Raw genomic sequence first — 20,054 nt, 5'->3', positions numbered from 1 at the left:
TGGTCCTTAAAACTTTACTAGACCAGCGGGAAATTCCATTAATTGATATTTCTCTAATAGTCGCCACATTACATATCTGTTTATGTCCTCATTAATCCAAATGTCTAATCCGACAATCACATGGCAGCAGCTCAGTACATTCAGACAAGTAGACATGGTGACAGAGAGTTTAAACTGACCGTTAGAATGGGGAAGAAAGATGATTTAAGTGACTCTTTGAATGTAAGTTGTTTGTTGGTACCCGTTAGCGGCAATTCTCTGGGTGAAAATGACTTGTTGATGTCAGAGGTCAGAGGAAATGGCAAGGCTGGTTTGAGCTCATAGGAAGGCAACAATAATTCAAATAACCACTTGATTGACCACATTTTGTACCGCTCCTCAGCTAAGAACAGGAAATTGAGGCTACATTTTGCATGGACTCGCCAAAATTAGACAGTAGAAGGTTGGAAAAACATTACTTGTTCTGATGAGCTTCGAATTCTGCTTCAACATTTGATTGTAAGTTCAGAATCTGGCATAATCAATATAAAAGCATCCTGATCCAAGTACTTGCTGCTTTTTTGATCCGAGAAAGACCCTTTATGACCACCAATCTTTTGATGGCTTCTTCCAGCCGGACAACATGCTATTTCGCAAAGCTCAAATCATCTCAAAATGTTTTCTTGAACATGACAGGTGCTCTGTTGAACTGAAATGGCTTTCACAGCCACCGTATTTCAATCCAACAGCACCTCTGGAATGCGATCGAATGATAAATCTACAGCAACTCTGTGGTGCTATGTGTAATGCTGTCATAGAAGTACAGGCAACTTTCTCTGAGGAATGTTTCCAGCACTTTCCTCATTTGTCATTTATAGACTTAAATAATCCACTGCTTGTCAGACCTTTTCTCTCAAGCAATCAAAAGCCACTGACAACGATCTAAACTGGAATAAAGGTCAGTGCGTCTGGTGATTCATGTTTATTTTTCTCACACAAATTATATTCGCTATACATTTGCATACACAGACATATTTTTAAAAGAGCCGAGATAAATTAAATAAATTACTGAGAATTTAAAATGAAAAATGTTTTCATTCATTCAGTACTTTGTCATTGCAGAGAAAGAAATAAAAAACTGCTGCAGTTTTTCTTTTTTTTCCATTTGCATATGCAGTCAAATCATATTCAAATACCAACTGGCTGTAATATTGTCAGGCACAGGTGACACATCTGTGATTTGGTATTGTGCTTGTAGTTTATAGATTCTGTCAGTGGTTTTATTCATAGTACATGAAGTAGCCCTATGCTTACTGAGTCGTTTTTTACTGACACAGCAAAAGGTAGCAGTATATATATATATATATATATATTTATATTTATATTTATATATATTGAGTTAATCGTTGACTATAAGCTCATCTTCTATGCGAGTAGAAGTTTGATTCTGGGTTCTAGACCAGACTAACAATTTAGTTTGTAACCACCAAATTTAATTGTCAGCTGCATTAAAGTTCTTATTAACTTTATCTTTAGCGGTGCTGGCCTGCTCGGTGTCATCTAATCCAACTTTTCTCAGAGTGGGGGAGTTCTGGTACTGCCCTCGCTTAACACTGAACATCAGGGCCTTGGCAAGCTCTTTGTATGTCCTAGGAGTGCATTTCAGTCCTTTGTAGCACTGACAGTTAAATCTCCTGCTTAAAGACTTCAGGTCTGCCAAGCTTGGACTTCCTAGAACAAAGTAGCGTTTCTGAGTATTCACAACCCTGAAACTTTCAGGGTTTAGGTGGAGGTAATGGCTGGACTTGTAGTTTTTTCTGACACAGCGGCCATTTCCTCGGCACAGGAAGTCGCTGCACAGCTGGGCAGCTGTCGTGACATTGGTGATGTAAGGATTCAGGGTGGAGGTGAGGTAGAAGGAGAGGGCTTCACAAGAAAGCTGGAGAGGAGAAATAGAGAGAGGAATAAATAAGATCACTATAGTTGTGGACACAAATTTACATGCACTCATCGTGGGCATGAATGTCACGGTAAGTTCAGGCTTTTTATGACTTCTTTCAACTGTTCTTTTTCCAGACTACAATAGATACATCCCCAGTAATATTTGGTAAAATATTCCTTAGCAAGTTGCACCTCAACCAGATCCTTTCAGTAGCGATCAACAAGCTTCTGGTATAATTCTTGCTGGTTATTTGACCACTCTTCTTGGCATTATTGGTAGAATTTATTTAAATTAGATGGTTTCCTGGTCCAGCTTTTAGGCAAAATAAATGTAAACTTGTGTACGCAAATTCTTGTTTTTTAACGTCACTGAACATGTATGCTGTTCTCCCTTTCCACCGTGGAAAAAGAACAGTTCAGAGAGACCATTAAAAGTTCAAAATTACAATGATATTCATGCCCGTGATGTGTGCATGTACCTTAAACTTCTGACCACAATTGTGTCGCCTAAAACAGAGGACAGCATCACAATAATTCAGTGACCGTGAATTGTATTAACATGTCCACGTGAAAAAAAAAACTGATCAATACCACTTGCATACCTATTCCTTAAAAACAAGACTAAAGCTAGCTTAGCTTTGCTTAGCTAGCCTTAATGATTACTAAATGACATTAGTGGGCTACGGTGGCGGTGGTGTTAGGTCAGTTTTGTTAAGACCAGACTGAAGACACTATATCGGTTGACGTTTATTGGAGTGGTTCAATAACATGGACAGATTAATTCTAATGAGGCATAGGATGTTATTGATTTTCTTACTTTATGTTGACTTAATGCAAAAATTTCACAAGGCTAGATCTGGCAAGTTTGTTTCTGCAGAGAATTAAGCTAAGCAGCTGCTAACTGTAGCAGCAGTGTCACTGTTTTATAAGATAAGATAACCTTTATTAGTCCCACACGTGGGAAATTTGTTTTGTCACAGCAGGAAGTGGACAGTGCAAAAGTTATGACGCAAAAATTAGAATACAATAAGAATAAATACAGTACACAGCTGTACAGAATAGAATAAAATAATATACTATATACAGTAGAATAAAATAGAATAAAAATATACAATAAGATAAAAATAGAATACGAATGCTATATACAACTGAGTAAAAATACAACGATGCCAGAAAAGATTATTGCACTTAGTGTTATTGCACATGTGTGGATGTGTGTGTTTGTTCAGTTAAAGTCTTTGTTGTGGAGTCTGACAGCAGTGGGGAGGAAAGACCTGCGAAATCTCTCCGTCCCACACCGTGGGTGCCGCAGTCTCCCACTGAAGGAGCTGCTCAGTGCTGTCACAGTCTGCTGCATGGGGTGGGAGACGTTGTCCAACAGGGATGACAGCTTAGCCGCCGTTCTCCTGTCACTCACCACCTCCACTGGGTCCAGAGGGCATCCTAGAACAGAGCTGGCCCTTCGGATCACCCTGTTCAGTCTCTTCCTGTCCCCAGCAGAGATGCTGCCGCCCCAGCAGACCACACCATAAAAGATAGCAGAAGCCACCACAGAGTCATAGAAGGTCTTCAGGAGTGGGCCCTCCACTCCAAACGACCTGAGTCTCCGCAGCAGGTACAGCCTGCTCTGCCCTTTCCTGTAGAGGGCGTCTGAGTTATGAGTCCAGTCCAGTCTGTTGTTCAGATGAACACCAGGGTACCTGTAGCTGTCCACAGCCTCAATGTCCATACCCTGGATGTTCAGTGGTTGCAGTGGAGAATGCTTGTGCCTGCGGAAGTCTACCACCAGCTCCTTGGTTTTACTGGCGTTGATCTGGAGGTAGTTCAGCTGGCACCAGTCCACAAAGTCTTGAGTCAGTCCTCTGTACTCCTTGTCGTCCCCATCAGTGATGAGGCCGACTATTGCAGAGTCATCAGAGAACTTCTGCAGGAAGCACTGGGTGGAATTGTGGGAGAAGTCTGCAGTGTAGATGGTGAAGAGGAACGGAGCCAGAACCGTTCCCTGTGGGGCCCCCGTACTGCAGACGACCCTGTCCGACACACAGCCCTGAGTCCTCACATACTGTGGTCGGTCGGTGAGGTAGTCCAAAATCCAGGTAGTGAGGTGATGGTCCACTCCAGAGTTCTCCAGCTTGTCCTTCAGAACCGAGGGAAGAATAGTGTTGAAGGCACTGGAGAAATCAAAGAACATGATTCTCACAGTGCTTCCAGCGGTCTCCAGGTGAGCGAGGGAACGATGTAGGAGGTGAATGACGGCATCATCCGCGCCAATGCCAGGCTGGTAGGCAAACTGAAGTGGGTCCAGTGATGAGCTTGTTAGGCGCCGAAGCTGAGCCAGGACCAACCGCTCCAGGGTCTTCATCAGGTGGGATGTCAGAGCCACCGGCCTGTAGCTGTTGAGGTCCTTGGGGCGTGAAGTCTTTGGCACTGGTACAACACAGGAGGTTTTCCAGAACTGTGGGACTCTTCCCAACCTCAGGCTCAGGTTGAAGAGGTGCTCCATCACCCCACACAGTTGGTCCGCGCAGGACCTGACGACCCTCGAGCTGATGCCATCTGAGCCCGCTGCCTTCTTGCCATTAATCCTCCTCAGTTCCCTCCTAACCTGGGTGGTTGAGAGAGACAGGCTGGAGCCTTGTGTTGAGTGTGTATTGGATGCTGTTGTTGGGGGTGGGGAGGAGTGAGCAGGGTGAATAGAGGAGGTGTGAAGTGTCTGAGGTGTCAGAGGTGGAACAGCAGCAGTGGGGGTGGGTGAGTCTGCAGCCGATGTAGACTGTCTCATGGTTGAATCAAATCTGTTGAAGAAATGATTCAGTTCATTTGCCCACCTCACATCCCTCCCAGGCAGAGAGTTCTGCTGTTTGTGGCCTGAGATGGTTCTGAGGCCTCTCCAGACTTCACCAACGTTGTTTTGCTGAAGCTGGTTCTCCATCTTCTGCCTGTAGCTGTCCTTCCCATTCCTTATCAGTCCCCTCAACTCTCTCTGCACCCTTTTCAACTCCTCTTTGTCTTTGGATTTGAAGGCCCTCCTCTTCTGCTTGAGGACAGCTTTAATTTCTGGGGTAATCCAAGGTTTGTTGTTGGAGAAACACCGTACAGTCCTGGTAGGTACGGTGTTATCCACACAGAAATTAATATAGTCAGTAATGCATGTAGTAAGGCTGTCGATGTCCTCTCCATGGTCGTCACAGATCACCTCCCACACAGTCGACTCAAAACAGTCCTTAAGAGCCTCCTCGCTCTCCTCTGACCATCTCTGCACTGTGCGGGTGGCTGGTGGCACCCTGCGCACTAAGGGCTCATTATACATTCAAGAGCAAGCAAACTAGCCAACACGTTCTCACTCCCAAAGCATAACATTTTACGCTAGGTGCCAAATCGTCAACATATTACGTTTTCGGCTACCCACCACGTTCCTAAATGACGACTTCAGAAAAATGAGGAAATATGACAACCGTATGGACTCAATCTACACATGTTCGCTCTTTTTCTTCAAATCGCCGACAAAACGTCGGCATGTTACGCCTCGGGAGTGAGAACGGGCTGAACTAGCATACATATTATAAAATGTACTGTACAGTTGTTCCTGTGTGAGAGCACTATTTTGATAGATCTGTAATGTTACAAATCTAATATTTGTGATAAGCTAAGCAGCTGCTAACTGTATCAGTGGTATTACCTTTTGATATAATCAACAGAAAACAAACTAGCATATTTACATATTAGAAAACCAGCTATTCCTGACTGAGAGTATTGTTTTGATAGGTTTGTAATGTGTGGAGTAAGAAGTTCATTAACTGCAGAACAGGCAGAATTAACAAAAAATATCTTGCAGCTATAAAAAGCCTAATGCACTGAATAGCAGACACTAAGGACGTGTAATAAAGTTATTTAACAGCATGTAATATGTAATAAAAGGCAATTAAGATATGCAACTACAAGAATATTAATTACATGCTGAGGTCTCTGTCAGAGCAATTTAAACATCCAGTTAAATGTACCATCATTGCTTAATTTAGGCTTTGCTGTTGTGGATTAACTATTGTGGTTGCTAAACCAGCCGCCACAATCACTCAGCAGATATTGTCAGTTGCTGAAGAGATAAACCGCTTCCTGTATCGTCTAATTAAAGTCTTTGTCTTGTTCCGTCTGACTGACATCAATACATTGTTATATCTTTCAGCAGTCCAATGGAGGCCTGTGGTGTGATGTTACCTGGTCATCATAGTCACCGCTGGCTCCCCATAGCACAGCGCCAGATGCCCCCACTGCCACACTCTCCCCGACGGTGCTGATCAGATCCCCCTGGACGCAAATAGTTAATCATCTTCACTAATTGTTCGTTACACATGTAAAAAGACTGAGCCAATATTTAAAAATGTAAGATTAGATTTGATGAATGTTGAGCTGTTTCAAAGTTAAGCAATTTTCAGTTTTTAAAGAGGTTTTAAAACACATTGAATTTTACTGTTTACCGTTTACAGAGATGTCCTTAAACCTCCCTAAAAAAGATTTTACTGGTATGAAAATTACCATTATCAAATTAGTGTTCTATATAGTACTTGATTGTTAGCAAAGCAGTCCAGGTGCTAAACTGGCCTATACCTGCCATCATTGAAAGCATTTCGGACATTATGAAATTAAAAATATGGCAAATGATGCCCAAACTGTTGAGCGCCCCAGTGTTGGTGAAAAATGCTGGAGAATTTTTGCTTTCTCTGCACTTTTTAAACTAAAAAGGTTTGCAAAGAATTGCATCATGGTTTTGAGTTGAGGTTTTTTGCAGCATGCTCACACAAATGAGAACAGAAGATAAGGATTACAACATCGTGTGGTGGTTACCACCTGAGAAGGATGTTGTTACACCAAAGAAACTGAACTCCCCTTAAAACTGGACCTCCTGGCTGGAAACACTCCACTCTAGGGATGTATAAAGTAACCTAAGATGTAAGATGTAATCTAGTCAAGTGTGCTTGCATTTACTCTCTAATGAGTTACTGGAAAAGATGCAATCTGTTTAAGCTGCAAAGTCATTTAATTTGTATGCTTAGTGCTTGTCATTTGCAAATGCCTCCCAAGAACATCCCAACCAGGTCAGAAAGTCATGCTGCAGACTATTACGTAATGTGCCTATGAATAAAGTGTTAAACAAATCCACATTTAAATAGTCTTTGTTACCTGGCTGAGGAAGCGTTTGTTGTCATCAACAAAAACAGGACGCATGTAAACGAACACGGGTGCAGTAGCACTCCATCCAGGAAGGGCAGACACCCTCAAAGCCTCCTGGACGCGGTTTCTCACCATCAGAGCGGCTTTTGGATTGTCTGCTAGAGAGGTCTGAAACAGATTCAGGGAAAATTACCGCTTAACCCTGCGCGCCACCTTTTCCATCTGCTGCCCTCAGGGAGAAGGTACAGGTCTATACAGGCCAGAACATCCAGACTGGCCAACAGCCTGTATCCACAGGCTGTGAGGCTCCTGAACTCTCTGCCCCCCTCTCACGGACAATAACCATATCCAACTTCTTAATAGCAATGAACTGGTCTGCATTGGTGCATCATATCTTTATTCTCTTCCCCCTCCTGCCCCCCCCCCCCTCTTTCTTAAATAGATAACTATCATATCTGATATCATATCTCACAGTACAATAATATTGAATGGGTTGCATTGTTGTATTTTGTCATGTTTCTCAGGTCTTTGTCTGAATTTCTACGAACATTATTGCTAAGGATTGTCTTATTGCATTGGAGTCACACTGGGTTAAATATGTACACTTGGGTTTTAAGGGGTATTTATTATTTTCTTCTTTTTTTGGGGGTTGTATGGAAGCCCCAAACGCAATTTCATTGTTCTTGACAATGACAATAAATAAATAAATACTAAATAAATAAATACTTAAAATAATAATATTAGAAGTATGTCATCCATATAGGAGAATCACCAACCTGCAAGTAAACAGAGGGGTAAAGGGCTGTGCTTGACTCCCATAGCCAGAGCAGCTCATCATTTTGCCTCCTCACCTCCTTGGAGCACTGGCCTGTGTAGTGCTGGTCCTTCCAGCCATAATTATAGCAGTTGGGGAACAAGTAGAAGCCCCAAAGATAGTTGGGTCTCATAGCTCTGCCCAAGGCCAACATCCCTGACATAAGATTCCTTGCTGCCTCCTAAGAGGAAGGAAGCCAGGAGTGAAGGAATGATGGCATGAATAATTAATAGGTGCTCTGAGCTCTGTATTGTATATAATTTATCATTAAGCCTCAAGCAAAGCGCTCTGACCTGAAACTGCTGTTTGGCTTTTACTGTGGCCTGCTGTACTGAGAGGGAGAGATTAGCCTGCATTACATGGGCCACTGACAAAGTCTGGTAGATTCTTTTGGTTCCCCAATTTCTGTCCCATAGGGGGCGCCATTCCTCCCAGTCTATCACAGCCAGGCCTCGGTTTGTCCTGGAAGGAATGAGGAGGGTGATGGAGGTCAATATCAGCATTTAATGTGTCACTAGGGGCAAAGACAGTATACTCTGGCCTACTTACATGGATGGGATGTAGTAGTTAATATCTGCTCTGGCCTTTTCCAAGCTGGCTTTCAGGTTAGCTCTCTGAGGGATCCCGCCGTAGAATTCTTTCCTACTTTTGAGGTCTATGTGTGGATAAAGACCCAGTCGATCTGTGTAGAACAGAGACAGAAACTGCCCTGGAACCTGCAGCAGGAACAAGACCCAATAAACTTATCTCCACTACTCATAAATAAGTTTGCCTTTTAAGACAGTTTTATAACCTCCTAAAGGTTGTATAAAAACACAACAGCTGCTGATTATCCATCATCTTTTCACTCTTACCTTGGCAGGTGTGGCCACTCCTTTAAAGGCTGAGGTGTCCAGTGAGATGTTATACCTTTTACACACTAGATCAGGGATATTCCAAGTAACAATGAATGGCTGGTGTTCAAACAACGGGCCTACGGTGTGGGGAAGATGGGCAGGTGCAAGGCGAGGGGTTGTTGCTTCCGGAGGAGATGAAGTGGTGTTGTAGGGAAGGAGGGGTGATGTTTTAGAAAGGGCAGGCAGTGTTGTTTTGAAGGTTAAAGCTGCGGAAAGGGGTGACACTGGAAGAGGGGCCAGACGCTTTTTTAAAGCACTTTGAGGTGAGGTTGAGTTGGAAAGGGGAGACAGTGAGGCTGGTGGCAAAGGAGATTGAGTTTTAGAAGTTTTCGCAAGTTGAAGATGAACTTTTCCAGTAGAAAGAGGATACAGGCAGCTCTTGGTGTGAGGTGATTGAGAGTGTTTGTGTGAAAAAGGTGCTGTAGCTTTGTGGGACAAATTCAGATGTTTGCAGGGGTTAGATGGCAACCATGAAATTTGTTTTAGGGGTTGAACAGGATAGAAAAATGTGTGGCGACAATGGCCTGAATAAGGACTAGGAGAGACCTCTTTGCCAAACGGATGGATATTTTTAGAAGTTATAGGTGAGTTTGCAACATCTCTGTGGGGTGCTGGGTTGATGAGTTGAACTGATGTTTCAGAGGTAGAGGACTTGGCATTTGAGTCAGTCTTGATTGGGAGTTTTGACAAAGTTTGTGGGGTACGTGCAGGAGAAGAGAAGGTTGAGTAGGACTGTGATACGCTGTAAGATTTTTCCACTGAAAGAGTGGAAATGGTAGCAGGCAGGATTAAGATTGATTTGTTAATGTCAGCAGCAGGAAGTGCCACGGTTTTTGGCGCCGTCAGGGCTGCTAACGCTAATGTGAAGAAAGAGATGGGAAAGATTGACCGGGTACGAAAGAGAAGCAACAGCACACATCTTCTGCTGCTTTGTGCAACTGAAACCATCCTTTAACCTGCCTTAAAAACAGAACATAAACAAAAGAAACACTCATACCCCACAATATTAATATATAATCAGTATAGTGCATATTTCACTAAGATGCTCAGAGCACAGTTCTGTGCATAATGTCTACTTTTTTCTGAGTGGCTACTACACTTTCTTTAGTTACTGTACTGTATTCATGAATATGTCAAGGCTGTTTTTAATTCTGCACATCTATCAGTGTCAGTACTAGCATGGATCAAATTTTTTCTCTAATAACTCCAGCATAGAAGTCTCCCAAATGTTAATCCAACCTGACAAACCTGGCCTGATTTTAATCCCCTTACTTTGCTAAAAATAACCTCAAGCGGCAAAGCATGTTACTTCTATGCATGATGATTTCTGTTACATATATAAATAGACTAGTAATCACAAAATACAAGCTCAAGGCTGACTTAGACTATGTAAAGAAAAGAAGCACAGTACCTGGACATGCCTTTATCCAAATGTCCCAGCTTTGCATGTGTCTCACAGAGTGAGAACGTCCTTACAAGAAGGGCACCGATGTTATGAAGGTGGAAGACATAAACAGAAGTATGAAGGAGGCGGCGTAACATGATGAGTATCGCTGTGTACCGGGATAGACTCAGGAAAGACAAGAAAATGTGTTGACCGCCCAGTGCCAAGTTTGACCTGGAGCAGAAAGGGGGAACACCTGGGTGTGAGGTTAAGGAGCGTGCCATGTTTCATAGTGCATGCATAGTGTTTCAATGCACAGCTTAGGCTGCTTATGACCTTGAGTTAGTTATAATGAAACAATTAAAACAACAGAAACAAAGGTACATAACTCAAATATACATTTAAAACAAAAAAAATGAAAATACGCTGTCATCTCGTTTGATTTGGGGGTTTCGTCATGTGTTTTTCAGTGTGAGCTTTGTTGGTTGCATACTGTAAAGATACAGTAAAAAACTGATCCAATGCTGAGAACAGAATTGAGGCAAAGTAAAAAAGTGTTTACTGGCTTTACTTTTATTTTTACTTGTAAATATATAAGCAAGCTAGTTTAAAAAAAAACTAAAAAAGCATAACACACTAATGCTATCATGACCAGCAGCTCATTCTGTCCCTGCAGTGAGGAGACACAAAAGTTTGACACCCAAGTGCCAAGAGAAGAGTAATAAATAAATATTAGGACACATTTCTCCTAATAGGAAACACAGGCAAATATATATATATATATATATGGGCACAATCATTGAAGTTTACAGGAACAAATAACGAAAAATGTAACTGACGGCTACACTGTTTTGCCTCCATGTTGCAAATGTTAACCCTGTTTACTCTGTATGTGCTCTATGTATTTATGTGTCTAGACAGACATGTGTAATACACCATTTGGTGGTAGTTATTTCACACGTTAGTGGCACAGTGTAAACACAGGTACTTCTTTGACACACATACAGATGCTATACACGCACAACGTGTGTTTTTGTTAAAGTTGTGACTTCTTTAGAGCCACATAGAGCTGAATTTGATATGACGTGGGCCTGGTCATGTTATATATATATTAGGAGTGCAACAATACTCGTATCGATATTGAACCGTTCGATACAGTGCTTTTGGTTCGGTACACATATGTATCGAACAATACAAATTTTTTTATTTATTCTATCAACTTTTCTTCTGACGATGCTGTCTGTGTTGAGTGCTCAGTGGATCTGCATTTGACTACTCCACCTAGGCTGCACTGTCGAGTGCAGATCCACTGAGCGCAGTGCAAGCTAGCAAGACAGAAGCTAAGCTCATTGCAACATGGCAACTGCCTCAACGCTACCTGAAAATGAACCTCCCCCACCCTCATTCAGATCTGGTGTTTGGAACTATTTTGGTTTTCATGTGAAGTATGACCCTGATGGTAAGCGTGTCATGGACAAAAGTAAAACAGTATGTCGGATGTGCCACGCAATGCTCAATTGGTGGGAACTAGTGCGTTAGCGCAGTTAGCTTGTTAACGTGTTGACGCCGTGCAGCCCCACGCACGGGCGATCTGCGGTAACTTGTTAACGGAGATTTGCCACGTTATGGCGTTAATGTCATTTTAATATCACGTACACATATACACATAATGTCCCTCAAGAAGACACTGAGAAAAAATAAAGAATAACATTGAGACTGTAACTTTGCCTTAAGTCATTATTGATTTTGTTTCTTCACCTTGAGTCCATCCTCTGCCAAGCTGCACCTGTGATTCTGCAGCTGCTCGCTGATGAGCTGACAGATAAGTAAATCTTTTCTTGGATATTATCCTCTGCATCCTTACCCTATCACCTCTGCCTCCCACAGGGCGCCAGCCTGCACTGTTGAAACACTATTTTTTTTGAGTGTTTCAACTGGAAAAAATAGAATGCCATTGATCAAAACTAGAATGCCTTTGATCCAAAGTAGAATGCCTTTGATCCTTTGTGATGTCATCATCTTGCTGAGGAAAAAAAAACCCTTAAGTAGGAGCTTTGCTCTGTTAAACTTTGCTGCTCAACGGACCTTGACCTGACAGTAAGCAAACCCTTTTGGAGAGTTTTGAGAGAATTTCGCGTTACCTAGCAATTCACTGACCAAGCCGACACATTTCACCATGTCAGCTAACCCATCCTTCCGCTCAAATGAGCTTGGAATAGTTAAAGGGAGCGTTTTGGGAAACCACTACAAGGTAGAGGCTTTCCTCGGAGAAGGGGGCTTTGGTATTGTAGCCAAATGTCGTGATACCATGACCAACCAAGCTGTGGCTATTAAAGTCAACAAGAGCCGCCCTGATATTCTGCAACAGGCAAAACTGGAAATTTTCATCCTGGAGCAGCTGCGAAGGTTGGATCCAGATGCCGCCAACATTGTTAAATGGAACGGCTTTTTCCACGACGGAGAGCGGGTTTGCTTAAAGTTCGAACTCCTTGATCAATGCCCGTGGGACTATATAGGGGACCGGAAAAACCAGGGTCTCCCCATAAGCGAAGTCAGGCCAATTTTAGGTCAGCTCACAAATGCTCTGTCCCACCTGGGTTCTTTGGGAATAGTGCACGCTGACCTCAAACCTGGAAACATCATGGTTGTAAACCGCCATGAGTCTCCCATCAAAGTTAAACTTATAGACTTTGGCCTTGCATGTCCGGCGTCTGCAGTGATGCCTGGTGACCGTGTGGGGACAATTGGTTATAGTGCACCTGAAGTTATGCTTGGCCTTCCTTACAATGAAGCAAGTGACATGTGGTCTCTGGGGCTAGTAGCTGTGGAGCTTGGTACAGGGGTGCCACTCTACCCTGGAAATGAAGACTATGATGTTTTGAAATTCATCATAGAGACTCCGGGTCAGCCACCAGATCATGTTCTAGACTCTGGCGTGTACACTGAAGACTATTTCATTAAAGACAACGGCAACCAACAGCGCTGGACATTTAAGACTGACCAACAATTTCAGTACGAGACAGGATATGAGTCCCTGGAGACAAGATACATAAAACCGATGCGTCTCGATGACCTCTAACAAGTAATGATGTTTAGAAGAGGACCTGAAAATGGCCAACGTTTGTTTGTAAGCTTAATTAAACAGATGTTGGCCTTGGATGCAAACCAGCACATTACACCGTCGGAGGTTCTCCGGCATCCCTTTTTCAACCCTAAGAGTTCCCCTTACATTGACATGAGTGCTGAAAGACCACAAAACCCTGTGGTCTTTCAGCACCCTTCAAACTTGAAATGCAAGAGATCAGAGAAAATCAACTGCAGTTTTCAAAACTCAGTTGAATTTTCTCAGCAAGTATTTGTCCACACGTCAGCCAGCCCATCCTTCCGCTGAGATGAGCTTGAAATAGTTGAAGGGAGTATTTTGGGAAACCACTACAAGGTAGAGGCTTTCCTCGGAGAAGGGGGTTTTGGTATTGTAGCCAAATGCCATGATACCAAGACCAACCAAGCTGTGGCTATTAAGGTGAACAAGAACCGCACTGATATTCTGCAACAGGCAAAACATGGAAATTTTCATCCTGAAGCAGCTGCGAAGGTTGGATCCAGATGCCGCCAACATTGTTAAATGGAACGGCTTTTTCCACGACGGAGAGCGGGTTTGCTTAAAGTTCGAACTCCTTGATCAATGCCTGTGGGACTATATAGGGGACCGGAAAAACCAGGGTCTCCCCATAAGCGAAGTCAGGCCAATTTTAGGTCAGCTCACAAATGCTCTGTCCCACCTGGGTTCTTTGGGAATAGTGCACGCTAACCTCAAACCTGGAAACATCATGGTTGTAAATCGCTATGAGTCTCCAGTCAAAGTCAGACTTATAGACTTTGGCCTCGCATGTCCTGCGTCTGCAGTGATGCCTGGTGACCGTGTGGGGACAGTTGGTTATAGTGCACCTGAGGTTATGCTTGGCCTTCCTTATAACGAAGCATGTGACATGTGGTCTCTGGGGCTGGTGGCTGTGGAGCTTGTTACAGGGGTGCCACTCTACCCTGGAAAAAAATATTATGATGTTTTGAAATTCATCATAGAGACTCAGGGTCTGCCACCAGATCATGTTCTCGATCCTGGCGTGTACACTGAAGACTATTTCACAAAAGACAACTACTACTACAACCAACAACGCTGGACATTTAAGACTGACCAACAATTTAAATACGAGACAGGATATGAATCTTTGGAGACAAGATACATAAAACTGACACGTCTGGATGACCTCGAACAAATAATGATGTTTAGACGAGGACCAGAAGATGGCCAACGCTTATTTGTCAGCCTAATTAAAGAGATGTTGGCCTTGGATGCACACCAGCGGATAACACCCTCTCAGGTTCTCCGGCATCCCTTTTTCAACCCTAGCCTCTCCAACAGGTTCCCAAGTATCAACATTGAAAAACCATACAGAGTCAATCTCCAGCATGGCATCTTCCACCCTGGACAAAAGTGATAAAAACACAAACTGGGGTTGGAAAAGGATATTAACAGCAAATTACACTGGAAATATTAATTAAGCTGCTCCAATAATTATCACTTTGGCTTTTTTTTTTTTTTTAATTTTCACTCCCCCCACCCCAACCAGTCGCGGCAGATGACTGTCCCTTCCTGAGCCTGGTTCTGTCGAAGGTTTCTTCCTTTTTAAAGGGAGTTTTTCCTTCCCACTGTCGCTAAATGCTTGCTCATAGGGAATCTTCTGATTGCTGGGGTGGCCAAAACTCTAGGGGAAGTAGCAATTCTTGTGAAAATTAAAAAAAAAAAAAGCCTACCAATATTCAAAGCAGAGCAGCGGACACCTTACCATCACATCAGTCCTTTAATCCGACCTAAAACACCATGTTTACAGAAATAAATTCCATACAAATTGGAAATAAATTGTTGTTTTTGATTGTTTATAAATATATAGTGCTACCCTTCAGCCTCCTAGTAGACATACCTGTGTTATAAATGTGAAACTCCTACGATTTTCAGAAAAGTTGACCTCTGACCTTGAAGTCAAGGTCACTGAGATTTAAGCTTCACAGAGATTTTCAGTAGATGCAACCATGGTATTGATTTGAAAAATCTACACAATCACAAACTTGGATGTCCACAGCGCCTCGCCATATACCAAAGATTAAGAGGTGTTTTTTTTCTAGGTTTTTATAAAGATTACAAAACACAAATAACAAAAATTCCAACGATATTGTCATTTTTGACAACGCTATTTTGATGTTGTTTAATGTAGTGCAAAAAAAACAAAACAAAACAAAAAGTAAATAAGGTATATACTACATAGTATACAAAATTTTAGTGGTCAACAATGGGGTCAATGAACAGAATGAAGGAAGGAAGTCTTTTATATGACAATGGTGTGAAAAAGCGTTTTCCTATTTATTTGTATGTTTGTCACACTTAAACATTTCAGATCATCAAACATTTTTTTTCTTTTTTATGTAAAAAGAAAAGTTTTGCGAGACTTCGCAAAACAAACTCGAGATCTCGCAAAAGTTTTAGCCGCATTCTTCGGACGCCAGCTCGAAGCCCAGGGCCGTTGCTAGCCATTTGGGTGCCCTAAGCACAAATGCTTTATGGTGCCCCCCCGCCACTGAAAAAAAAAAAAAAACCATTAATACTTTTGAATTTCTCAGTGGAATTTGTTTAATTAAATAACAACAAACATGACAGTTAAACAAATAAATAAGGTTAAAGGAGGTTAAAAATACTGTTACAAATAAATACTGAAACAAAAATTGAACATTGGAACAAGAACAAAGAGCCTGGCAATAATGTGTAATTTTTTTTATAAAAAAATAATATATATAATATAATAGTATTATTATTAATATATTTACAAATAGTTTCACAATAGAATTTAAATAAGAAACTTAAATAAGAAAAATAAGAATTTGAACACAAAAGCCACATTCCTTAAGTAACTATGTTAAACATTTTTACAATTCGTTGTCAGAGTATGCCCTAGACTCTAGGGCATACTCTGACAACCAGAAAATGCAGGCGTGGTGTGCCTCTCTAGGGCCTAGAGAGGCACACGCCTGCATTTTCTGGTTGCAAAATCAGCTATAAGGTCATCATATGATAGCTTCTGAGCCACGTCACCATTGATGCTGATAACAGCCAGACCACTTAAACGTTCCTGCCCCATTGATGAACGCAGGTACGTTTTAATGAGTTTGAGCTTTGAAAAGCTTCGCTCAGCAGAGGCAACTGTGACAGGCAGGGTCAGTGCAATACGCAGAGCAATCCACAGATTGGGATATACCTCTTGAAGCTGATTGTCATGTAAAAATGACAGCATTTCCAAAGCAGACGTCTGTGGTGGCAGCTGAGGAAGGTTGATGATTTCCTGCATCATCTCAGGTCCATCAATGTCAGCTACTCCCTTATCTGTCAGTGTCTTCTGTACTTCAGTGCAGTGTTTTTTTAAATCCTCCTTGGACATCCCATTCACTTTGCTGAAATCAAGCAGCACTCCATATTTCTCCTTCACTTGATTCATGGTCTCAAACCTCTCCTGTAGGGAGATTAAAGCAGAGTCCACAACACAATTGAAAAATGTGACCTCAAGCTTTTTAAGGGCATCATGGAGGGGCTCATCAACAGCTTCATATGCAAACTGCCTTTTTGTGCTCCTGAGCCTTTTCTCCTTCAACTGTGGTTCTATGTTCAGGGCCTCACAGAGTTCTTTGGCAGCTGACACAGCCTCATCAAACCCAGACTGTCTGTATTTAGAGAGGTTACTTTTGGCAGTGTCAATGAGCCTGACAGCAACATCGAGCTGCATGGAGCTGGACTGTAGTAACTTGTTCACCTGGTTTGTGATTGTAAGAAGTTCACACCACACGATGGAGCAAATCAAAAATCGAAATGAGGCTACTTCCTCAGCAAGCACTTGAGCCTCCACCTTTGCGACTGCATCACTTACAGCTTCTCTGGCCTCCAGGAGAGCATCCCTCACTTCTTTTGTCTGACTCCGGACAGCAGTTACACTTTGAAGCCTGCTTTCCCATCTAACGTCACTCCAAGATTTAAGTGTCAATTTCACATGTTTTGTTAAAATGGCCCATCGCTGGGTGGCACTGGAAAAGAAATTGAACAACTTCTGCAAATACCCAAAGTAGCCAGTTGCATCTGGAGAGGACTTGGCAGCATCAGCTATGACCAGATTCATCGTGTGAGCTCCACAAGGCACAAACAATGCTCTCGGGTTTAATTGTAGCAGTCTGGCCTGAACACCTTGCTTCTTCCCCTTCATGTTGGCCCCATTGTCATAGGCCTGTCCTCGACAGTTTTCAAATGGAATGCCAAGCTCCTTCAACTTGTCAAGGACAACATTGGACAGGTTAAGGCCAGTTGTTTGCTCCACATTTATATAGCCAAGAAAGTATTCTTTAATATCTGGTTGTGCTTGGAAACAAACAATGCGTACTATGACTGACATTTGTTCAGTGTGACTCACATCTGGAGTACAGTCAAGAATGATGGAGAAGTATTTTGCCAACTGGATTTGCTTCACAATGGCGCGGAATGTTTCTGAAGAGATAATCTGAATTAGTTCGTTCTGTGTCTCAGGGCTGAGGTAATGTGTGTGGGAACCTTCATCTTTTATGTTGGCCAAGTGATTTGTCATTACAAGGTCATATGTTGCCATAAGCTCTACTTCCTTCAAGAAGTTGCCATTGTCCGGCTCATAAAGACAGTCAGAAGAGCCCCTAAAAGACAAATTTCTGGAAGCCAGTGAGAGAGTTATTGAGAGTAATCGTTTGAGAATCTCTCGCCACTTTTTCCTTTCTGCCTCTAGTAAGGTCAACTCCTGTTGATCTATTGCCATGCTTTTCTTTAGCCGTGTGTCCAGTTCTCTCCACTTAAGCATGCACTGTATGTGGTCTTGGCTACACTCATGACCCCTCAAACGGATGTTGATGTTCGACCAGTCACTGAAGCCCTCTGTACTCAGCTTTATATCCTTCACACTGAAAAGCTTACATGCAAAGCAGAACACAGCATTGTTCTGCGGTGAGTACACTAACCAGCTCCGGTGAACCTTTTCTCCATTGGGAAGAATTTTGAACTTAAGGCTAGTGTGAAATGCTCTTCCATCAGGCCCCTTTGGAAAATTAAAATCAGAGCTGACATTAAAAGGACCTCTCCGCACAATTTCAACACGATCAGCATCTACAATGTGAGCTGGCCAAAGAGCAGGATCGGTTGAAGGGGGCACACATGTCTCCACAGTGTCACTTTCTGATAGTCTCTCAGTGACAGGACTCTCAGTGGTACTTGTGTATGGAACTGTACCTGAACTGGTGGTTGATGGTTCTTGTTCTTCTTGGCTAGGGATTGTTGCAGGGTCTACAATGGCTGGTGGTTGATGTCCAGGGATGGCACTACTACTGGATGGTTCATCCTGTCCTTGAGATCCTCCTTGAACATATTTAAGCATTGACCCTGCATACAAGAGAAAATATTCAGGGATTTTACAGAAATACAATTTTGAATCTACAGTAGGCCTACGAAAGATTGCATTATAAGACTAATAAATTAAGTAAGTCACTGGTACATTTAAAAATTACTAACTATATTTTACATGTATAGATTTTCATAATGGCAAATGGCAATATAAACATGCTGTACATAATTTGATATAAATGCGCAAGTAGGAAATCTATATTACTGGAAGATATAGGTTTCATATTACAGTTTCACCAACAGATGTCGCCCTTGATCTATGAACCTAAAGAAAGACGAGAACTATTTATGTGTTCAGACGTCAATGGCATAAATAAGATATGCGTCTTTATAGATATCCTGAAATGCAGCAACATACAAAGTAATCTTGTCTAATCTGATAATAATACTTGACTGCATCACTGACCTATCCCAAAGTTAAGGTTAATCAGTAGCATGCATGACGTTAGCCAGCTAGCAACCTGAGGAGGGAAATGCTAGTCTCATGAATCACGATAACGTTAGCAATCGTGAGTCACGATTGCTAACGTTATCTGAAAACCGTCAATTGAGTGACCATGATGAGTTGCTTTTAGTAGTCCATTCTATATTCATATCCACAACGTAAACAAACTACCCAACATCAATCATTTGCAACATTTGTTAACACAGTATGAACACTGCTAACAGGAGCTATCACAGAGTTGACGGACATGAGCGTGCAAGCAAGGGCTACAATAATGAACTTTTTTTATTATTATTATTTAAACATTGCCTTACCGGCAAGCGACGCCTGAGTTTCATCACGCTTCCTCTTCTTCTTTCTTTTCTCCGCTCCCGACTCCTGTTGCCGTTTCGAGGCCATGTTCAAACAGGTGTTTACCAATTATAGAACAGACCACTGGGAGTGGGGGGGCACCAGGAGGAGACTGGAGACAGGGCACAAAGCAGATTCACCCCTTTTCTCGGGAAAATTGTTTTATGTTGCTTTTGTATTGTTTAACCATATTAATGCATATGATATTTATAGTATTAATATGGTTTACTTTTTTTTTTTACGACCCTGATTTTTTTGGTGCCCTACCGGCCATTTGGTGCCCTACGCAGTGTGCGTTATGTGCGTTTGCGGAGCTACGGCACTGTCGAAGCCGACCGGGAGGTCGAGGCACGATGTGCCGGGAAAGCGGTGTTCCTCCCGGCTGTAGTAGGTCTCGACCTGCCGTTAGCTTCGAGCTAACGGAAGGTCGAAGGCCAAAGAATGCGGCTAAAACTTTTGCGAAATCTCGCAAAAGTCCGTCTTAATTTTTTTTTCTCCCATGTCCCCTGCGGGGCTCCATACGAACGAAATGGCTCTTAGAGCCGGATCTTTGACGTGAA

General features: G+C 42.4%; 2 protein-coding genes and 1 pseudogene across 3 annotated transcripts; 1 reads left to right on the top strand and 2 right to left on the bottom strand.

Moving 5' to 3' along the window:
- Positions 1–1,365: 1,365 nt before the first annotated feature.
- Positions 1,366–10,928, bottom strand: LOC146689727 (hyaluronidase PH-20-like). Of its 2 annotated transcripts, none has more exons than XM_085436476.1 (7): positions 8,758–10,928; positions 8,453–8,619; positions 8,197–8,365; positions 7,866–8,084; positions 7,099–7,257; positions 6,136–6,225; positions 1,366–1,918 (listed from the first exon to the last, which is right to left on the bottom strand). In XM_085436476.1, exons 1-7 carry the CDS (start codon positions 9,745–9,747, stop codon positions 1,472–1,474), a joined length of 2,241 nt encoding a protein of 746 aa, XP_085292602.1. In that variant the 5' UTR covers positions 9,748–10,928; the 3' UTR covers positions 1,366–1,471. The 2 variants fall into 2 exon arrangements, with proteins under 2 accessions (XP_085292602.1, XP_085292603.1); XM_085436477.1 differs by having other exon boundaries at positions 7,941–8,084.
- Positions 10,929–12,359: 1,431 nt separating this feature from the next.
- Positions 12,360–14,935, top strand: LOC146689726 (uncharacterized; annotated as a pseudogene).
- A 1,313-nt stretch (positions 14,936–16,248) lies between these two features.
- On the bottom strand, positions 16,249–19,755 carry LOC146689725 (zinc finger MYM-type protein 1-like). Its single transcript, XM_085436182.1, has 2 exons — positions 19,458–19,755; positions 16,249–18,677 (listed from the first exon to the last, which is right to left on the bottom strand). The coding sequence occupies exons 1-2, from the start codon at positions 19,540–19,542 to the stop codon at positions 16,249–16,251; spliced, it is 2,514 nt and encodes an 837-aa protein (XP_085292308.1). The 5' UTR covers positions 19,543–19,755.
- Between the last annotated feature and the right edge of the window lie 299 nt (positions 19,756–20,054).

Source organism: Copadichromis virginalis, linkage group LG17, assembly GCF_057382275.1.
Source record: "Copadichromis virginalis isolate Kocher_CV1m ecotype Utaka linkage group LG17, C_Virginalis_male_GT1.1, whole genome shotgun sequence".
In the NCBI taxonomy this organism is placed as follows: Eukaryota; Metazoa; Chordata; class Actinopteri; order Cichliformes; family Cichlidae; genus Copadichromis; species Copadichromis virginalis.
This window is presented reverse-complemented; position numbering and strand designations above follow the sequence as displayed.

What these genes read in the sequence shown, in the direction of transcription:
- LOC146689727 (XM_085436476.1), bottom strand. Translation starts at nt 9,747, where the DNA reads ATGGTTTCAGTTGCACAAAGCAGCAGAAGATGTGTGCTGTTGCTTCTC. An exon ending in GAGTGGCCACACCTGCCAAG is followed by an intron (nt 8,620 to 8,757) that starts GTAAGAGTGAAA and finishes TTCCTGCTGCAG; the next exon opens with GTTCCAGGGCAGTTTCTGTC. An exon ending in AACTACTACATCCCATCCAT is followed by an intron (nt 8,366 to 8,452) that starts GTAAGTAGGCCA and finishes CATTCCTTCCAG; the next exon opens with GACAAACCGAGGCCTGGCTG.
- LOC146689725 (XM_085436182.1), bottom strand. Translation starts at nt 19,542, where the DNA reads ATGGCCTCGAAACGGCAACAGGAGTCGGGAGCGGAGAAAAGAAAGAAG. An exon ending in AACTCAGGCGTCGCTTGCCG is followed by an intron (nt 18,678 to 19,457) that starts GTAAGGCAATGT and finishes TCTTGTATGCAG; the next exon opens with GGTCAATGCTTAAATATGTT.